Source organism: Lepeophtheirus salmonis, chromosome 11, assembly GCF_016086655.4.
Source record: "Lepeophtheirus salmonis chromosome 11, UVic_Lsal_1.4, whole genome shotgun sequence".
In the NCBI taxonomy this organism is placed as follows: domain Eukaryota; kingdom Metazoa; phylum Arthropoda; class Copepoda; order Siphonostomatoida; family Caligidae; genus Lepeophtheirus; species Lepeophtheirus salmonis.
The window spans coordinates 6502291-6524499 of record NC_052141.2 but is presented as its reverse complement, the minus strand read 5'-3'; the positions used below and the strand labels follow the sequence as shown (position 1 = coordinate 6524499).

Here is a 22209-nt window from a genome sequence, read left to right as displayed (position 1 = left end):
TTATAAAATAAAATTTACTCTTCAGATTACCCCAATTCCAAACAAAACTGAAGGGCTAAAAAAATACACACGATTTTCATCAGTATAAATAGGTATGTTTTATAAAGGTTGACTATCATGACTATCCTCTCCATTAGGGTATATTTTCTTATATAAGTTTTCATACCATCTTGGTATACCTGGTGAGTGCATGTTGTACCTATAATTGACTATGATTTCCTCTCCTTGCTCTATCTGCTTTACAGATTCCAAACATCGAATTGAACCATAACTGTTGATATATCAATGAAAAAATATTAGTTGAGGCTTGATCAATCCCTCACTTTTAGCTTACACTGGGTGGGTTGTATATTCAAACGCAGCATTTGCTCCCAGGAAATGATGATTGGCTTTGTGACCAAGGGTTGATCTATATTTTCGGATATCCGACATATCAGGTGGAATATCAATCAAATGAGTTTTATTAAATGTCAAGAGATATTGATATCGCTCTTCCATCTCATCAATTGTCATGTTGGATTGATAATGAGGCGTAGAAAGGTCCTCCCAGTTTCCTCCGTAATAGGAAATGAGGTTAAAAGGGGGTATATTGCGTTTAGCAAAGAGTGAATCTTGATGGGATGTCTCTGGAATGAGACGACCTGATCCCACATATACGTTTCTTTTTCTAAAGGATCGCGGAGGATAGGATTATGACTCAGAGTATGACGTGATCTCTCTATATGTTTATATATGGGAGAATCATTCTTTGGTTGAGAGAATTTTAACTCCAGGATTCCATTTCTGCATCTGTAATTTCAAAATATTAAAACTATGTGTGCGTAGAGATTGGCAAGTAACGCCTATTCGAAAAACGATCATAATTTTACATCCTAAAAGAAGCACAAGAACCAACATTAAGTCTTTATCGTAGGGGGCGGCCAAATTAAAAGTCGTACTACACCCCTAATATAGAAGGAATCTACATTTTCTCAGATCCGGGTCGGTTAAATCTCGAGTAAATATTCGAGTAATTTCGCGTACCTGAACTTTGGAATTCAGATTCTAAATCAAAATTAGTTGGATTCTTATCTTGAATTTGATGAAGATTTTACCCAAAGTTTGGACAACAATAAAATAGGACTTGGATTAAATTTATATTTTTACTGATTACTGATTCTTCCGAAACATTAAATAACCCATTGTTATTACTATTAAAACATAATTATTAGTTAAAATAAGAATATTAATCATAATAACATTGGAGACGTCGTTACTTTTATTATATCTTGCAACCTCTCATCCGAAAAGAAATAAGAAGAATGCCCTAAAATCAATTGGTAGTTAGATAATTCTTCCCACAAATAGAATGATTACTCAAAAATAAAAAATAATAATTGTTCAGAGCTGAATAAGAACTAATTCAAATCCAATTATTCAATATGAAAAACATTGAACTGAGAAAAAGAAGCAGAATCAAATGCAGCTGACAAGCAACTACTCTATTTTCGGATGAGAAATTCCTGGTGGTCAATTCATATCGAGTTTGTACAATTTTTGTATTTATAATAATCCCAAATGTATAGCTACGCTTTTATTAAAGTATTACCAAGCAATATTACAATACCATATGAAATAAAATAGGATTTTAATAGTGTGAAATATATCAGATTCTTTTTAAAATGGAGGAGAAATAATTGATAGTCTGAGATTTCAAAATTGATAAATAGATGAGCTACTTGGAGGATTACCAAATGATTTTAAGCTTTTTTCTCTTTCTTTTTGAAGGAAAGGTTGCGTGTCATGCTAAAGGTTACGACGTTTATAATTAATATGATTTAAATACAACTTTACTGTCCGAACCAATAATATAACAACATAGCAAGGTGTGGGAATATCTAGAGCTTCAAAACCTGATCTAGTAAAAATTTCCAGAGGGTAAAATTCTGCGAGCAAGATGACTGCCAGCAAAAATGTTTGCGTTAAAATTACTTAAAATCTTTTTATACACCCCTGACCATAGATATATATAGTCTTTGATGATAATTACCTAAAGTGACTTGCTTTTGTTTCAACTCCGTGAATGAGTCTTTGATCCTCAAACGTACCAATGAGCGCTGTTCTGAAGTCTGGATATAGGAAATAAGTGCGGTCTTTCATAAAATTACCAGATCCATCTGTCTGTCCATAAAACCATCCATCTAATTTATAATCATCAATTGCTTTCCATTTTATTTTTGATGGCAACGAGTAAATCATTCTGAGTTTATCAAAGTCTTTCCCACTTTTAAATTCTAGACTACAACGGTGAGAGACGGAATTGGATGATGGGACAATACTGAAGAGCCAGGATTTGATTTCATCTCCTGAATTCCTGGTCCAATTTGAGGATTTTGAGCATGAACTGTGGATTCTTAGTCCCGTACTATGACGTGAGCAAAGAACAAAGCAAAGTATGAGCACTTGTTGCCTCATACTTTACATATATTGTGTGAGTGTTAACGCGGGGAAAGGTTCGAAAACAATAAAGGGATCTTAGTCATGGTGTTACATTGACGACGTTCTCGTAAGTTGTAACACATGTTTGTTATTTGTTTTAACATTATTTACTTTAATGTGTACAGGGTGTCCACGATAAATTAGAACTATCTTAAAATACAACCTGCTTGATGAAAATGGAATTTGGATTGTATTTGTTAATATGAAAAAGTTAAACATGATATTAAACAATAAATTTATTCAACATGTCCTCCCTCAGCAGCCACCATCTTCTCCATCCTGCTCTAAAGTATTTGCATGTCCGGATGACTTCCGCAGAATCGACAGCATTCCACTCCCTCGTAATGGAGCCGGGAACTTTGTGGTGAAGACCACAGGGACCTCTTCTCTTTCCTTGGCAAGCCACCTGTCATTCTGGAAATTGTAGCTTCTGTGGACAGTCCAGTTCTTCTCGTCGGAGAAGAAGATGATTCTTCCTCCATGGCTCTTCAGGTAATTGAGGAGACGCTTACCGTTGGTGAGCCTGGTGGCCTTCATGGATGCCGTGAGGATGTGTTGTTTAGCCATTCGGTATGACCAGTACCCGAGGTCTTCATTCACAGCCCTGGAGACCAGCTGCTTGCTCACTCTACTGTTCTTGGCCAACCTGGACAAGGAAGTTCCCGGCGAAGCCTTGATGTACTTCCAGAGGCCTTCACGGAAGCGGGGAGTGCGTATTGGGGCACTTTTCATGTTGTGGGCCTTGCAGCTGACCTTCCCCTCAACCTCCCAGGAATTGAAGACCCAGTACACCGTGGTCTTGGGGTAGTTAAGAAGCTTGTAGATAGCAGAGGGCTTGTGTCCCGCGCGAGCCAATTCGAGGATGGCGTCTCTCCTAGCTTGTTTTTATGATGACTACTGTTTGTTGTCAAAACAATTGTGATGGAAGTTATAGTGTATTGTTCACACAATCTTTTATATTAGTATGATTTAACCCCAAATACCCATATTATGGATCTGAATGAAGTTTAAAGTAGTTCCAATTTATTGTGGACACCCTGTACACGGTATAATCTGTGCAAATAAGCTGAATATTTTACATATATAAATATCATTCTAAAATATTCCATATGCGTCATACTGGCTTGTGAGTGAGATCAGAAGGGGATGATTCACTTTATTTGATTCAACTTTTTCTCCTAATTTCAGTGATGCCCATATTTCCAATATTTATTCGATGGAAACGGAGTATTATGATGTTTTGACATATATTTCCTTGACCTCTTCTGTTAAATACCGCAACTATAGTTTATCCTAGCTTCATGTTTTCTTCAGATGAATGATGAAACCTTTAGGAATAATACAAAGCATTCGAAATAAAACATCTTAAAGAAATTATTTGTAATTTCAATCTTGGAATTATTTTCCAAAAAAGATACTCATTCCCTCCTCTTCTACTAGTACTAAATTCGACATTTTAACATACGTACGGATTTGTGATAGAGATAAACTTGTAATGAGTGCCAAGATCTTTGTAGTTCATATGACCACTTTCATTAACATAAATTTGAAGCTACTGGAAGCTTCAAAACAGGCAGAAGGAGTTGAAGACCCCTCACAGTCTGTACCGAGGCTCAGATCAAGGAGATAAACTCTATTATTCAATCTAATCCTTCAACTAGTGCAAAAAAGCTTGCCAGATGCAATAACATCGCTGGGAGGACAATGGGTGAGGCTTGATGAATAAAGATTCATGTTTAAAAAGCCTTGAAAAGAGCAAAATCTTGTAAATTGAATGTTGAAAATTGCTGGCAGATTTGTAACTGTCTCAAAAATCAGCATACATCAAAGATAATCGTATTTAATGGTGTAAAGATGTTTGTCATGTATAAGATCTTAAATTCTAGTACGAAGAGGTAACTATATACATTGGCCAGGTCTGCTCAACATAAGTAAAGTATGTGGGATAGTCCAAAGAACTTTCCAGAGTCATAATGTTAGGTTTTGTTGGTTCTGAATCTTTCCCTCCAATATTTATTGAAGACATACTAAATGTATTCAAATACACAAATCTCCTTATCCCAGAAGTGATTCTACTCCTTGAGGCTACTTATGTTTAAGGGATCTGTACTTGGATGCAGGATGGCCCCCCTGCACATACCAGCAACGTAGATCAAGTATCCTTGATAAAATATCTCAAGGGAACATGATTTTGATCATGGCGACCATCAAGAACAAAACTTAATCATCTTGACTTCAGTTTATGGCAGCATGTGGAGGCTAGAAATGGTCGCACTTATCATCACAATGTCAATAGCTTAAAGTCTTCATTGCAAAGGAATAGAAGAGCATATCTGAAGAGTATATCCGAATAGCAGTCCTTTAATTGTTCTCAATTGGTGCAATTTATTCAAATCGGATCATTGTAACCTAATTTATGAATGAAATATCTACATTTTTAAGACCTTTGCAAATTTTGTCAATGATTAAATTTAAATGGACTATTGAATGCAATCCAAACTAACATTTAAATATTGTTTGGTGATTAAATAAATAACAATATTTCCCTTAAATAATTATTTTTGCATTGGCAATTTAAATTATAAATAACAGCAATACTACATGCCTCAGTCATAATGATATAGTATGAATAATTAATTAATGATTGATCCTTGATATGTTAAAGAAGGATAAAAAAAAAAAAATATATGAAAGAGGTTGCTAAATATTATTTTAAAACTTCCGAAAATAAACGAAAACATTGTAATCATTACTCATATGATCATTTGAAGGTTTTAAATGCTAATATCTTAATTTAAACAAAAAAAAATGTATGAAAGTCGATAAATTGTACTTTCCAATTGTACTTTTTTTACCACAGAGGGAGACTATTACTATCATAGTTTAAATAAAATAATCAAAGATCAGGACCAGATTTAAATTATTACTCAGTGCATGATTCTCAAAGAACTTGTAGAAAATAAAAATAAAATATAATTACTCATATATATAGTAATACAAACCGTCATTAATATTTAATTCCCCAGTAGTTAACTTCATTCAATTCTGTTCAAAACCTGTTTGAACGTTTGTGTGTGCTCATAATCTAAGGAACGTAACCCTGAGAGTTATAATTGTAAGTCCTTCTGGGCTCAGGGTAGAAATTATGGATCCAGAGAGGAGTTCTTGCCCATCATCCTTGTTTATTTCCTTCTCTCACGGTGTTACCTCGCTAACACAAAAATACGCCATTTATTTTGTTGTCAGCTGTCGATTCCCTTTTCTCGTTGGATACGTCATGCCTATTTCATAATTTATTCTTTTTCATATATACACAAAGTAATAAGTTATTCTATAATTATGCTCTGTTTCCCAAAGAACAAGAATACAATTTCTTGTTGATCTCTCGTCGTTTATTTAATATATAGATTGGCCATTTTCTTATTTATATAAATAAATTTTGGCTATCATATTGTAATACAAATTTATAGCTACACTTTCAATAGAATATTCCTAAGGAATATTTTAATATAGTATCGAATAGAATACAATGTAGATTTTAAATATTACGAAATATATATAAAAATCATTTTGAAAAAGGCGAAGAAGTATTGTGACGTTGATAGTCTGGGAGTATATAAAAGATATGTAGCACTTGGTATGATTGACTTATTTGGCTTACTACCAGATGATTTCGGGTTTTTTTTCAATTTCTATTCGGAGGAAAGGTTGCACAATATAATAAGGATAACGACGTGCTCTTCCTCGTTGTTAAAAATTTATTTTATTTTGTTCCAAGTTTCAATGCTTGTGACTTTAATGTTATGACAAACGACTTTCATCATATGTTACAAGTTAAATATATAATTAGAAACAAATTTACTTTCAAACAGATAATTTTTCTTCAAACATCTTGAAGAAATGACTTTGATTTTATCCTTTGAAGTGAAAATTTTGAGTAAATTTTAACCTGATGGAAAATTGTTAATTTTACTTTTAATAGACTTTTCCCAAACACCAAAATTTCCAAATAGTTCGTTTTAAGTATATTGAAAATAAATTTGTAAAAAAAAAATTTTTGTTATACATATATGGACCGCAGAGGAGGATGCAGTCACTGAAACATAAATAGTGATTTTTGAAGGTAATGCCTTCATTTATGAGTGTTCTAATGTCGTTGTTTTTAAATTCTATTTCAAAAATGATCAAATATGTCACTTTTTAGTTTTTTTCTACGAGTTCTTATGTGAAACAGTCCATATTTGGAAATTGAGCCTTAACGAAAACATCAATAACCCGGGAATGCCTCATCGTAATGACTTCAAATTTTGGCAGAAGAGTTTTTACAGTAAGGGGTAAAACATATCTAAAAATGGAAAAAAAAATCGAAGCCCCATGGGGTAAATTTAAAAAAAAAATTCGATGATTTGACTTGTAATGACCCTTATGTCCTTGCCTTGGAAATTCGGGCTGAAGCTATAGAGATGTGGCTATGTGGCATACTGAAGAGTATGCAATAATAACTTTAATATCAATTTGGGTTACGCAGAACATTATGACTAGGGCTAACACAACCATTAGTTTGGTAAAAGTTGTCAAAAAAAATGAGTTTATCAGGACAACCCCAATAAAGCCCTACCCCTCCAACTTAATCAACACTCCTGCCAATATCATTGATCCTATTAGGGTATGGGATATAACTAGTTAGGAGCACATGCTCGTTTGTATAATGGGCATGATAAAAAAAGAAACCAAAAATCAACGTTGTATCTCTCATAATTTGAAGAATGTTTTGAAGTCTAAATGATTTAAAATTACATAGAAGCGCTCTAGTTAATGATGACGAATGATTAAGGGTGATAATTTTGGTAAGAATACAAAAGCGTGCGAGGAGAAAAGAAGAATTACTTATGGCATCATTGATTAAATAATATACATCTTCTTCTATCAATCATGAACGTTATCATTCCCGCCTTTATTATTCAATATTAATATAATAATATTAGATGGGGATAGTCGATAGAGAACTGAATAAAATGCCTAAAATAACGTCGCCTTCTGTCTGGATTTCTGAAAATGGAGGCCCAAGAATTTGGAAAATGCTTACCGGATGAGAAACAGATGGTTTGTCGGATTTGTCGATATAAATGTGCCTTTAGTCCCCTGTCTAGAATTACACGCCACTCATTATCCTCATCTCATAACTAGAGTATGGATATTCATCTATAAAATCAATTTAACGATGAATACATCAAGTCAGACTTTAACTCTGATTTCACAAGGATGCTTATTGTATGTAATATAACCTTATCCATTGCTAATCATCTACGTTCAAAAAATTTATGGAGAAATACAAGGGTAAACATATCCCTTCCCGAGGAACCATCATTAAATTAATGGAGGATGTTGTTACTGATGTCATTTATAGAAATACATATAAAATGTTTTGAGTCATCCACACCAAATGACGATCAAGTTATCAGTAAAAAGTTTTACGAATATCGAAATGGAACTCTGAATTTTGTACTATCTCACAGTAAGTATTCAATTTTTTTTTAAATCTAACCATAAAATATGATTCTATTTTAGCTAAACATATCAAGAATTATGATACACAACTCAGTAAAGGGCAAAAACAACTGCTTAAATGGTCACAACAACGGGGGTAGTAGCTTTGGATGGTTTGCAACAAGTTTGTCTGAGACTACTTACTTCTTTTTAAGACTTGGGTATGATAATTAGGTTTTCCAATATTACATAGTCATTAAATATTAATTTTTTATCACTTAAGGCTTAGCTATGGTTGATGGGCTCCAAGAAATGGTGTTCAGAAAACTCATAAAAGGCAAAAACAACTGTTTAAATGGTCACAACAACGAGGGTAGTTACATTGGGTGTTGCATTATAATTAACAATTGTGTATATCCATCATGATAATAGTATGTTGTTATATAAGCATACCTAAATAACGGGGGGGAAATCTTTTTTGATGCTCTTAATAGGGAGTAATATCGCCGGACATTACTACATAATTAGCTTTTGCTCTAAATCTTTACGATGAATTTATTTATAACATTTTTTTATTAGTATATTTATTGTCTAATTTTATGATTTTGACATTTACTTTATTATTAATAATTAGTTAGATCTCATCGGTAGAGATATATCTATCCTGTGTACAATTGTATATAGCAACTTCCACATGAAGAAGAGGGGTGATTATCTTTTTGATTAAACTCCACGTCTTGCTTGTGTATTGCAACCTAAAGTTATGACATATTTAACTGAATTCCGATGTTAGAACAAGAAAAAATTATCTGGATCAATCTATTATTTCAATATTCTTTATTTATAATTTTTTATTATTAATAGTTATATGATTTTAATTGTTTAATTTTGTATATTTAACTTAAATGTTTAATGGTTTATTTTTTAGTATGTAGATTATATTTCATTAAAGCCTTCTTTTTTAAACTTTGAGCTTCAAATATATTTCAAATACTCTACTTTGTCGTTTCATTAGCTATTATTCTGAGAATAAGGTTCATAATGAATTACAATTTCATGGAGTGTGACGTTTTCAAATCTACTGTAACGGATAAAAACGTCGAAGTCAATTATACGTAGTATATCTTCATTAAACATTTTGCTAATAAATACATTCGTTATACCCTCAAAAATCATAATAAAGCAGGCAGATGATAATCACATCCGTATTTTAAACAATGATACCATATGTCTTTTTTCCCCCCTCCTCCTCGCACGCGTTTTTCTCTACAATATTATCAACTATACGAATGATATATTATGTATCCCTTATTCTTTGATCAACCACCTATTAGACCAAAGATATTTTTCTATTCATACTTTTAACATAATGATAGGTTTTGTGATTTAAAAATGTATAAATGTTACGAAAAGTATTGGTTGGTTCATTTAAAATAATGACTGCCTGTACCTAATTAGTTAACACTCGATTGGACTCAGCGGAGATCTTGCTGTTAGTACGCCCTGGGCAAACCTTGCCTCCGGCACCCTACCCCAAAAACAGTAGAAGTTATAGAAAAAGCCTCACACATAATAGGCTCAAACTTAACAAAACGAGCGTTGTAAAATTCGCAGAATTTTACAACATGGAAACTTGAAAGTTGAAACTTTGGTAATGAAAAGGACTTGATGCGAAATTTCAAGAATCAAAAACAGTGTTCAACAAACCTCTTTTTTAATGATGATGTCTAGAAATTGAAATATTCCATTTTTTAAATATATTTCTTAACATATTAGAGCATAAAACCAACTAATCAATCTACAATATATATATATATAAAGACACTAAATACTGAATAATTTAAAATACATTAAATCAAAATTGAATGTACTTCATTATTGAATCCTTGATAATTTTTTATCTTAAATTTTATTTAAATAGAGATTTTCAATTTTCTTTTGTAAAAATAAGATGAATAATAGTAGGAAGTACAATTGGGTTGGTCCTTATTTATTCGATCCAGTCAAGTCTTAGGAACGGTCCCATCGAGGCTTTCACAATTTTTTCATCCCTATCTATAAAGAGTGATACCCAAAACTTGCAGTGACTAGATTGATTCTTATGGAATCAAGAAAAGACGACAAAAAAACGATTTGTGATATGTTTACCTTTATTTAACTCTGTTTTTATTCAGTATATCCTCCTTCACAAGTAATAACCGCCTGAACACACCGGCAAACAAATGGGCGGCTTTTTGAAGATAAAAGCCGTGTCTATAATGTACCATGCTCTCATGATGGCAGCTCGGAGCTAATCTAAATTTGGAAAAGAGGTGGGGAATTACAATATTCTCTAAGACGTCCCAAACTGCAAAGTCAAGGGAGTGGAGGTCAGGTCCAAATGAGGCCACATGGAGGCAGGTCAGAAGTCAGCAATATTGTTGCTGTAGAATTTTTGGTTCTTCTTGGGTGTATGTGTGCTGTGATTGGCTTCTTGGCTTCAAAGAGAGTGTGGACGGAGAGGTCAAGAGTATATGTAGCCTTCTCTGTACGGACACCTTTTTGTTGTCGCTTCGATATTTCTATATTTAGAGACATGGAATAAATTAAACTTGCTTATTTTTGTTACAGATGTCATTTGGTAGCGTAATAAAACCTCAGAGTGAAAGTTAAGGTGATAAAATTGCTATTAAATGTTAATACAATTTTTGGAGCCCGACTCTGTAGTTATACTCATCGTAGCTGCATCAGTTTCGATTATATTTCTTCTTTGCCGGTATAATTTCCCAGCTGTAAATAAGACCATGACAAAATGAAAGAAACTTCTTTGCAATCCAGAGACTGTTTTTTTGTTAATTAATAAAGCAGAAACACTAAGCACCAATAAGACAATCGAAAATACCTTCCATAAGTATTCATGAGTAATTTCTCAATATCAATGTAGAAATACCTACGAAAGAGAGTAATTTATTCTCAAATAAAATTGAGTTTAGGCGAATTTTTCTGATAATATTTCGAGAAACTTTGAATAATTTTCATAAAATAGTCTAGGTTTTTTTTTCAAGTTCGTGTAAGACTCGAAACCAATAATCATTTTTACTGATTATAGAGAGTGAATATTTTATAGTTGTGGCTTTCAAAGTAATAAAGATATTTTTATATTCTTAAGTAATGTATTTTTATTAACTACTAATTACTTCCTTGTTGTATAAATTCCAGGTAATAAATACTTATACTTTAAATGCATTTATTAATTACATGCTAATTATATCAACATAAAAATAATATAAAATTTTGAATATCGGATATGGGAACAAAATTTCCTCTTAGATTTTTTTTTTTCATTCCATGTAAAAATATGAAAAAATGACAAGTATTTATACATTAACCAATAATGTATTTTTGCCAAGTAATTACTTAACACATTACTATAGTTTTTTGAATTAATTATTATTAATATACATATGTATATATGTATTATAGTGTCATTTTATGAAGAAGGTGCATTATAATGGAGAGTTTTGAACAATAGCAGCCATTTAACACACAGATTCCAAATGTATTTGAACGTATGGTGACACTTTGTTATAAACCTTATTGCAGAATGATCAAATTGACAAAATAATACGATACCGGGTGTCCGGAAAGTCCTGACTGATTTCTAACTTCCAACTTCATTAAGATCTACAAGGACTAAAAGTAGAGATACAGAGAAAAATTTTTAATAAAAAAACTTCGTTTGGTTATAATATATAATATGTTTTTAACAATTTGGCCTTTAGCTTCCGTAACAGCCACAACACGGGGACGGAAGGAGGAGCAGGTGTTCTTGATGTAGATGGGGTCCATCATGGCCCAGGCCATGGTGATACTGGCCTTGAGAGCTTTGGTACTGATGTGGCGTTTTTTGCAAGCCTGCCTCTCAATGTGTGCCCAGATGCTGAAATCCAAGGGGTTCAGGTCGGGGGAGGAGGGGGCCAGAAGTCTTGAGGCCAGAATTCCACATTCTCCTTAAACCACTTCTGGGTGTTCTTGACTGTGTGTGCGGGTGCCCCATCCTCCTAGAAACACACCTTCTTGCCAGGATACTCCTTCCTGATCCATGGGACCACTTTGGTCTTGAGCACCTTGATGTAGTCCTCCGAGGTGAGCCTGTAGCCCTCTCGGAAGAAGACTGGAGGCATGGCTTTACCATCTGAGCCAACAACTCCAAGCATCATGATGCTGGCTGGGTGCTTGGTCATGGACACATATTTCTCAGATCCCACATAACCATTAAGGCTAATGTAGCGATCATTTTTGCAGTTGAAGACTGGATCCACTGTAAAAGTTTTCTCATCGGAAAAAATGAGAATTCTGTCCCCATAGCTTTTCATGTTGTTCAAAATCTTCTTACATCGGATGTATCTGGCCTCCATATTGGCCATGGACAACATGGGACGGGTGGTGCGGACCAAGGACTTGCCCCCAATGTCCTTGACAATGATGGCAGCAGTAGTCTTATCCATGTTGTTCTTCTTGGCAATTGTTCTGATGCTCAGAAGAGGGTTTATCTTGATCTGGGTCCTGATCTTCTTCTTAGTGGCCTTGGTGGCCTTTAAGACAGGTTTCCTACTTCGAGGCTTGTCTTCAAGGCCTTCCCCCTTGTCCAACCTCCTCTTGATCCTGCCAATGGTGCTGGCAGACATGCTGGTGGCCCCAGATATTTCCTTGTGGCTGATTCCTGCACGAAGCAGAGCAGCTACTTCATGTCTTTTAGCCTCCATGTCAAAAACAATTATGAATTTTGAAATGTTATTGAAACAAAACTTGTTAATCTGAAAACGATTTTTAACTTATATTTACGCAATATTTGTGTGCGTAAAAAGTCTCTGAAATCTCGAAAAAAACCCTCGAAGGTACCGGTCAAGACTTTCGGGACACCCAGTATATGTTTGATGATGATTCGTGCTCCAATACTACGTAATTATAACTCCAAATCATGTTACTCCAATTTTATAACATAAAATGTTTGATTATTTACAACAAACTGCAATGTTCAAGAAGTATATCCCCTATATATTATAATAAAATCATATTCGTAAAGTTTGGCCAAAACAGAAATAGATACAGATTTTAATCATAAGATAAAAGTTGTAACGAATTTGGAGTTATAACTGATAGGCTACATTTAATTCTGATCAGACCAGATTCCTGCGCTTTGGAAATAAAGTTTGTTTCTTTGCTAATCAATTGATTTTTTTCATAAAACGAGATCAATTCACCAAGTTTCAAAGTTTTAAAGATATAAATTGTCACTTCGAAAATGTACCAAAAAAAGAAGAAAAAACATTAACCAAAAACGAAATATTGTACTAACGTACTGAGGGAGAATATATATTGAATACAGATTATAAAGGGAATTTAGTCGAATGACTTCTACAACAACCAAAAAAAGAAGATGATATTGGGATAGAAAAAGTAATCTAATTATAAAAAATGAATTTTATTATGTAGCATCGGGTTGCCTTATAATTATTAGGTATAAGGTCGCTGCTCACAGAGCCTAGATGCATAACCTGGCTAGCTGTGTTGTTTGTCAGTCTGGAAACATTCCTAGCAACAAAGAATACATTATTGGCTGTTCCAGAGCTCTCAGAATACCTCCTGTAAACGGGGGAGTTTGAAAATGTTCTGCCTGCAATGTTTCAATGGGGTCCACTAGAAAAAAAGATTTGCCTGATCACAGGTGAAATTTTCAAACATGGATGTGACTCAAATTAAGGAATTCCTTGGGGACAAGGTCATTTCTAATTTTGAAATCATACTTACTGACTAGACGAATAGACTGCCTTAGGAATTGGAAACAATTGCATCTATTGCAGAGAACAACGTTCTATACTTTGTTTCTGGATATAAGCATAAAATATATATTGAGTTTCTGACGATCCATGAGCCAACACTATAGCAGACAAAAACAACTAAACTATTGTATTACTAATATCTTATTCCTGAACAGTAAACCAGGGAATCAATTCATTTGAATTTGAACAAAATTTAGAGTAAGGCTTACCCATGTTTTGTGATTTCCGTGATTTATCTAATATTAATATGTATTAATAGATATCTATTTAATAAAATCTTTCTTACGATTAGCAACACCTACAAATGTTTGATACAATAAATTAGATCTGAAAATGAGGAAAGTTATTCTTGATTTGAAAACAATAGATCCTTGAGATATCTTAGATACTTCCGAGCAGGCCTTTCAATTAAATCAGACTGAAATGTAAAATTCATTGCTCTTCTTCAAATAACAAAAGGATTCTACGACACAGGACATATGCTCTTAGATTTGAAGGTTTTGATGTGATTCGATAGTTGATCATATCTAACCAAAAGAATTTCCGAAATGTATTGAAGGAGTTCTTAGACAAAATAATGAGAGTATCATTAAATACAATTTGATAGGTAATCGTCATACGGAGTGGAAACTATAATGTGATGGTAACTTTTGTTTGATACTATAATATTTCTTCTATATATTGACATTGAATATAAAGCAACTGAAACAGTATTTCTGATCGTTTGTGTATCCGAAGTAGTTCGTTGGTCTACAATTTTCTTTCTTCAGATGAAAAATATTGATTATATTCTTATGTATCACTTGAGAAAAGAAACTTTAATGAAACTCTTGAAATTCAGCAACATAACTTTAAAAATGAAACTTCTGAATCGAATTAAACGGCACACAAACTGAAATACAAATACAGAAGAATATACCTTTTATTTGAACTTTGACCTATAATATGACCTTAACAATAGGGTTTTCATGATTTAATGATTTCTTCTTATCACTTTGAAAATAGATTGAAAAAACACGCATTCATTGTTGAAAAAGTAATTTTAGGTGAAGGGGTTCAGCATCCCATTTTTTATTAATACTAAGATATGTAGTCACTAGAAAAGTTTGGATAACATTGAATTTTTGCTCAGTATGAATCATCATCAAATATATATCTTATTTTTCAGAATAGTGGCCATTTGACAATGTGGTCGTTTAGCAAAGGGAATTTTGGCAATAGGGTTTCGGCAAAGTGTATGGGAGCCATATTTGAAGTACCTAATCATGTTTTTATTCAACAGTAAGACAAATTCAAATTCTACAGTTAGATAAATCAGTGGCGGTACTAGCTGCTATGACACTCTGGGTGACCACTGTAACAGTGACCATCGGCAGAGTGTTCATTTACTAAAGTGACTGTGCAACAACATGACATTTGGCAAAGTGGCTTTCGTCAGTAAGGTTTTCGGCAAAGTGTCTGGAAAACCATATTTGAAGTACCTACTCAGTACTCATGCCTTCAACAATGAAACAGATTCAATTTAACAGTTAACCAAATCAGTGGTGGCCCACTGTTATGACACCTTGTAAGATACAGTAAGACCTATAATTTAAATAAGTACCAATGATCAAAACAAATAACATAATATACATAGTAACATATAAAACAAATAACATAATCAAATTTTGCTGAATTGCAAAAATCCTTCATTACACAAATACTAGACTATATATTAAAATAAGTAATAAAGAGTCCACCTGACATCTATACCCTGAGTCTCTTTGCCTTCCTTCACTCCAAGTTATTGATTACAAAGGGGAAGAATTAGGTGTGGGGGGGGGGATTTGTACAAATGAATTGAAGACAATAATCGAATTTATCTTTGAGCGCGCAGAATCCGAGACTGATCTCAGTTTTTCTCTTTGTTCTTTGAACTCGGACATATCTGGGATAGAAGTAATGCATCAAAGTAAATGGGATGACTACAAAACGGAGCAGAAATCCTTCGAGATGGATATTTTTTGAATTATACATTTAATATTTTTCTATAATATAATCTATGACATTCCTCATCACTATATATTATGAGTAAGTTATAAGGGTCTAAAGAAGAGTGTCGTTTTGGATCATTTTTCATCCTAAAAATAGAAATATATCGAGTTCAGAACAAGATACAGAATCAATCAAAATACTATATTATCATAAAAACACGTTGAGATAAGTATTATTAAACCTACTTTTAATTTGGGGATTGTTTTAAGGGTAAAAAATGACTCTTAACGATAATGGTACCAATTATTTTAATTCTATATAATTTAGAATTCATTTGACTGAGAGAAAATTGAGATCAATTTTGGATCCTGCGCTCAAAGATAAATTCCTTTCTTGGCTTAAATTCATTTGAACAAACTGACTCTTCCCCTGTGGGCTATAGTGTGCGGCAACACAACTTCCGATTCTGTATTAACGTTCAACACACGCTCTACTTACTCATAAAATAGGAGGAAAAATTGTCTAAATGTTTGCCAGAACCAAATTTTTGAATGTTACAACTTGATTTAGGAAATAACAATGTAACAAAGAGAGTCTTTAGCTAAAGTTCAGCTGTTTATATTAAAAAGAAGTGAGTAAATAAAAACAAATACTAGGGTGATCGTCCTACCCCAACCTCTTTCGATGTTGCTGGCCATTTGCATAGTCTTTAGGTTTCATATAATGAACCTAAATCAAGAATTTCATAAAAATTGGCTAATATCTAGCTTTGGTACATTCTTATTTTCGATCAGTGTTATTTTGCAAAAAAAAAAAAAAAATCTTACGTTCCTTGTTTTCTAATTGTTATTTAACTATGTGCCAAGGTTGAAAACATTGTAGAATTTTTAAATCTAAAGCTACCAGTTTCTGGTCACATGTTCTTCTTAAAATCCCAAAGTTGTTGAGTCTCTCCTCAGGAATAATGTTTCAGTCACAGCCTTGACATAAATAAGGTCAGCATCGATTAAAGCTAGCAACACTTATGTAAAGAAGATTAATTTAAGTAATGCTCAACTCTAGAAATATCGTATTGAATGCCTTACTAGTATTTCAAAACAAATTAAAAGTTCCGGGAAACCTTCATCAATTGCACGGGTATTAAAAACTGATGGACACCCTTGGAAATCCTAATTCATGGGGAAAAGTTCGCTCATACTTGTCTCGAGAATTGGTGAAGTCAAATTACTTGGTGGCCCTGCATTAAAAACCGAAACAATTGATTTAATCAGTAGGAAATTGCAAAGACTACTTTTAGTTTATTGAGTGATTGTTGGTGGAAATTGTTTTTTGATACAACAGCATCCAACACCGGGAAACTCTCTGCAGCTTGCATATCTATTCAACAATTGTTGAAGCGAGAGAGAGTTGTTCTACCTTACTTGTAGACATCATATTGAAGAAAGATTATGCTCACTTTATTATGATGCATTGAAAATTGAAGTATCCAAAAGTCAGGAAGTTTCTTTATCTGAAAGATTTAAAAAAAAGTTTTTAAATATTAAACCACGAAAAAACAGATAGTCTTTCAATGCCTAGAATAAGAAGAAAAATGAAAAAAACAATCAAATATGATAGCTTTACACTGCCCGCAAGCAGACCGTCCATCTAATTTTCTGACTGTTCAAAATCCTAATTATCCGAATAACTCGAAAAAGTCGAGATCCTTCTTCTTTTCATATTCTCCTCTTCACTTCACGTTCCTTCGCTTGACGTACCAAAGTAATTTCCTTATTATTAAAAGGCTGTGATAATTGAATTTCAACTGTCCTCTGTCGTTGTCTCTAATTTTGAGATACAAAGAGAAATTGTGAGGTGCAGGCAAACTTATACAGGATACCTGCCGGCTTTAAAGTTTGACTATTTAAGAGACTTGAGCTCTTCAGAATGTTTGGTGGATGACAAAAATTTGATGCTCAATTAAAATGATACTACTATCAGCTCAAAAAGATGTATTGCCTCAAGGAACAATCTGTACGTTTGGAAAAATTAAACCAAAGAGAGGAAAAAAATACGTCATTCAATATAAAAAGTCAAGGCAGAAATAATTGAATAAAATGATGTCTTGAATGAGTCAATACATTCAAATATTTATGGGTGTTTTTTTAAGATGAATAAATAATAAAAGTTTAAGAGATGATTAATGATATTCTTGCACCAATGAGGTGTGCAGAAATAAAAAAGATCACACCTGACTGTTGAAGGGGAAAAAGAAATAATAAAAATATCAGATTGACAAAATTTAACTATTATTAAATGAAATCCTTGAATTTTCTATATTAATATTTAACACATAGGATTGAAATGTCCAATATGTCATGTATATCTATATAATGAGAGGTCAAAGGTGATAAGGACCTCAATTCCTGAAGGAAAATTGCTCAAGATAACCTAAAAAAAAAACCATGGTTGATCTAGTCAAGATAAAAGCTACACTTAAACAAAGTTTTTCAGAGGATCCTCAGGAAGACTTTAAGCTTAAAAGTCAATTTAAAATCATATGTACTTCCATTATTGCGGAAAACCTTGTTGAATATGATGAATCTCCGATCATCCTTGGGGTAGGAGGTTTCTCGAATGTTTATAAGGGATATCTCCATGGAAATGAAGTGGCTGTAAAGCGCTTTAATCGATCTCGAAACATTGAGGCCAATGTAAGTTCTTTTCTGTCGACTTCCTTAATTAAAACATTTATATCATCTTTTTAGAAACATAATTTCATCCATGAGTCCGTTTTGAGTCTTCAACTTCATCATCCAAATCTGGTTCTCCTCATTGGAGCTATTTTTAATGGCACAGAAAATAATTTCTCCCTTGTCTACGAAAATATGAATTTGGGAAGTTTGGAAGACTACGTCTGTAATTTTAAAAAATCCATAAATAGGCAATTCATTGTGTCCATTTTGCGGGACGTTGCTGATGGATTGGCTTATTTGCATGATATACCTGTGGTGCATATGGATTTAAAGATGAGTAATGTGCTTCTCATGTCAGAGACGGATGGAGTAATCACAGCAAAGCTAGGAGATTTAGGACTAGCACTTCCAGTCCGACCATCAAATGATCCTGAGTCGTGTAAGTATCACATAACTAGGGCGAGGCATATCATAGAGGAGAAAGCGGGACCGACATTTATGATTTTGGGAGAAAAAAATGAATTACTTCTTTATAGGGGAAAATGGTCTACATTTACATAGGATGTATGCAATGAAATCCCATAATTATCTTTAAATACATATATTTTGTGCATTTTTAAAACAATTTACACCAAAGATAGGAGAGCATGCTTACTTCAGTAGAAGATGTTAACAACACAACGATCTCATAAATAATGAACAAAGAAGAAAAAAAGAGGACACGCAACAATCTTGTTTTTATTCTATACAAAAATCCCATCCATTGTCGTGAACGTAAAGAAAAATAAGGGGTTTAATTAAAAAAAAAAAAAAAAAAAGGAAAAACAGTTGATGCTGTCGTTATTTTTTCTTTTTCGTCAATTCTTTAATAGATTGCCATGATGTTAGCCTCTCATTCTGAATAATTAACTCCCACCTACTTTTATGGTAATTAAAAAACCATTATAATGTAATCTCACAATATTTTAAACATAGAATTTTTTCTAACAGTCACACACTTTCTCCATCAAAATCATATAAAAGTCAAATGATGTTAACAAAGGTCTTAAGACAATATTACCACACATTTTGCTTCCGCCTTTTCCTCGCGCTCCTCAAAATGCCCATCCCTACTCGTTACAAAACAATCATAAAAATTATATATTTATCCCCTTAAGATATTGAATGTATTAGAGGAACACCTGCCTGGATGGCCTCTGAGTTGCTGAACGAAGGCCTGAACAAATTTCTAACCCCTGCAGTAGACATGTACTCCTATGGTATGCTGATTTGGGCACTATTTGAATTAAAGATGCCGTATTCTGGTTGCGATATAGCAAAGGTATTTTTCTCCACATCACTCCTAACTCTTCACTAACTATAAGCTTTTTTCCTTATTAGATATACTCCTTAAAAGCCAAATACCTTCTTCCCCTCATTTCTGATGTTATTCCTGAGGGCTTTTCGAAACTCATTAAAAAATGTTGGCAAACCAATCCTTCATCCCGTCCCACGGCACGTTTTACTCTCAACTCCCTCAACAAATGGATCCAAGAGCGTAAAAGGCATCAGTATCGAAGTAGTGAGGCCTAAAGACAGTTCAGCCAAGTCCTATTTATTTCGTTGGAATTAAATAAGACCTTCTCATGATTAACACAAACATCTTCCAACAAAAAAAATCTAGAGGCCAAATCAAGCCCTCATTCACTTTCATTAAGAAAACCATTTGAATGTAAATGATCTTGGGAATTTATTCACTTATTCCTTGAGTTTAATTATAAATACACTTAGAGTTTGACTAATCATCAGAGTGCCCTGATCATGACAATACCTTTTATGGATGAGTAAATACTATTGACTTTATATTTTTGAGAATCATTATGATGAAGCCAAAATGACTCATAGGCGCCCAAGTTGAAGGTGAATATGAAGGGTCCAATCATTGTTAGAAGAGGCATGGAATACAATGAAAATAGATTGTAATTTGGAAATAAAAATATGGTGAATGAATGTAACTCAATTATAAATATACATATAATATTATTCTATTCGGATTATTTACAAAGAACAATGGGAATCACAGAACCTCCACAAAATTAATTTAAAATTAGGGTTATGTTATTCCTTATTTAACTGACCATGTCTTTGCACTAAATATTTTTATTATATTGCAATATATATAATATAAACATACTATATTTTAACCATAGGTGTATTAAAGGAAATCTATTGTTTTTCCTATAGATGGATTTAGTAATGTGTCTCTGGCGTTCTATTAATCTGATCGTTTTAAGCTGGACTGTGCTATAAAGATAAGATTTCGTACTAAAAAAATCTATTCAGACAATTTTGTGATCGTTTGTTTCAGTATTATTCGAGTGGTTCTTAAAGATAGAAGCCAGCAATGGGAACATACGCAATATTTGACTATTTTTCGTCGAACAAGGGTAAACGTATGCTAGGTGGCTGAAAATGGGAATAGTGTTGATGGGTTTCATACTGTAACAGACTATAACGTGGTATTTTAGTTTCTTCGGCGCAATAACGTTAATGTGCACCACGATCTGGAAGGACAATGTGATCTGTAGAGAGTTTTTATTTACGTCATAAATTGCATCATAGTTGAAGGTGATGCCATTTTTTAGGCTCGAAGTAGATATTTCTACTGCATAAAATGGAGAAACTCCTTATAAACATTGATAAACTCAAAAGTGTATTGAATACAACTTGATGACAATGATAAACCCTTATATTTTAATATAATCCAAGCAATATGTACTGAAACACCCAAAGAAATTTTATATTTGTACAAAAAATCGATATATAAATCGATTAGGGACGAGAAAAGTAGGACACCATGAAAAAAAAATATCTTATTCGGTCAATTGTAATAAATGGAACTTTAACTATGGAAATAAACTTTTAACACATCTTTTTAATAAATTTTAGGGACAGATATATAACAAAACAAAGCAATTGAGGTATACAATTTTCCTACGCAAGTTCTATTAAGTCCTTCAATTTGTTGGCCACATTTTGACATCCAATAGTTCACTATTTTCCTTCATATTAGTGAAAAAAGGGGTTTCATTACCAGAAAACTTGGTTGCTCATTCATCCAAAATGGACGATGTGACGTGAAAATTCAATAAATAAATAAAATTATATTTGATTACATATTTCCTTAGAGACGGTACTCAAAACAGTTGATGAGATTTAGTTGATTTAGTGATACTTTTTATTGATAACTTTGATCGTAATATGGTCTGGATGGCTCAAAACATGCTGAAAATCATCTCAACTTCACAATTTACAATGGGGGTATTTCTATGAATGACATCATTACCAGCATCCTCCATTAATTTAATGATGGTTCCCTGGGAAGGGATGGGTTTACCCGTGTATTACTCCAAAAAAAAAATTAAACGGAGGATGATGAGCAATGAATGCAATAAGCATGTTTGTGAGATCAGAGTTAAAGTATGACTTGATGTATTCATTATTAACTTGAATTTTTAGATGAATACCCATGCTCTTGATATTACATGAGGATAATGAATGGCGTTTAATTCTAGACGGGGGGACTAAAGGCACATTTTTATCAACAAATCCGACAGCCATCTGTTTCTCGTCCGGTAAATATTTCTAAATTCCTGGGCGAGAAGAAGGAGACTTATTTTAGGCATTTTATTCAGTTCTCTATCGACTATCAGTATCTCCTATTGAATAATAAAGGTGGGAATTGATAACGTTCTTGATAGAGGAAGATGTTTATTATTTTAGTCAATGGACAA

General features: G+C 33.1%; 1 protein-coding gene and 2 long non-coding RNA genes across 3 annotated transcripts; 2 read left to right on the top strand and 1 right to left on the bottom strand.

The window, feature by feature from the left end:
• On the bottom strand, positions 1-2505 carry LOC121126049 (uncharacterized). Its single transcript, XR_011782174.1, has 3 exons — positions 2030-2505; positions 335-789; positions 1-271 (listed from the first exon to the last, which is right to left on the bottom strand). It is a non-coding gene; the product is annotated as an uncharacterized lncRNA (long non-coding RNA).
• A 4804-nt stretch (positions 2506-7309) lies between these two features.
• LOC139906598 (uncharacterized) lies at positions 7310-8963 on the top strand. The gene is made up of 3 exons (XR_011782233.1): positions 7310-7993; positions 8047-8186; positions 8249-8963. It is a non-coding gene; the product is annotated as an uncharacterized lncRNA (long non-coding RNA).
• A 9214-nt stretch (positions 8964-18177) lies between these two features.
• Positions 18178-20420, top strand: LOC121126189 (probable serine/threonine-protein kinase DDB_G0267514). The gene is made up of 4 exons (XM_040721498.2): positions 18178-18454; positions 18509-18875; positions 19594-19757; positions 19817-20420. Exons 1-4 carry the CDS (start codon positions 18206-18208, stop codon positions 20006-20008), a joined length of 972 nt encoding a protein of 323 aa, XP_040577432.1. The 5' UTR covers positions 18178-18205; the 3' UTR covers positions 20009-20420.
• The last annotated feature ends 1789 nt before the right edge of the window (positions 20421-22209 follow it).

What these genes read in the sequence shown, in the direction of transcription:
- LOC121126189 (XM_040721498.2), top strand. Translation starts at nt 18,206, where the DNA reads ATGGTTGATCTAGTCAAGATAAAAGCTACACTTAAACAAAGTTTTTCA. An exon ending in CTCGAAACATTGAGGCCAAT is followed by an intron (nt 18,455 to 18,508) that starts GTAAGTTCTTTT and finishes TCATCTTTTTAG; the next exon opens with AAACATAATTTCATCCATGA. An exon ending in ATCAAATGATCCTGAGTCGT is followed by an intron (nt 18,876 to 19,593) that starts GTAAGTATCACA and finishes TATCCCCTTAAG; the next exon opens with ATATTGAATGTATTAGAGGA.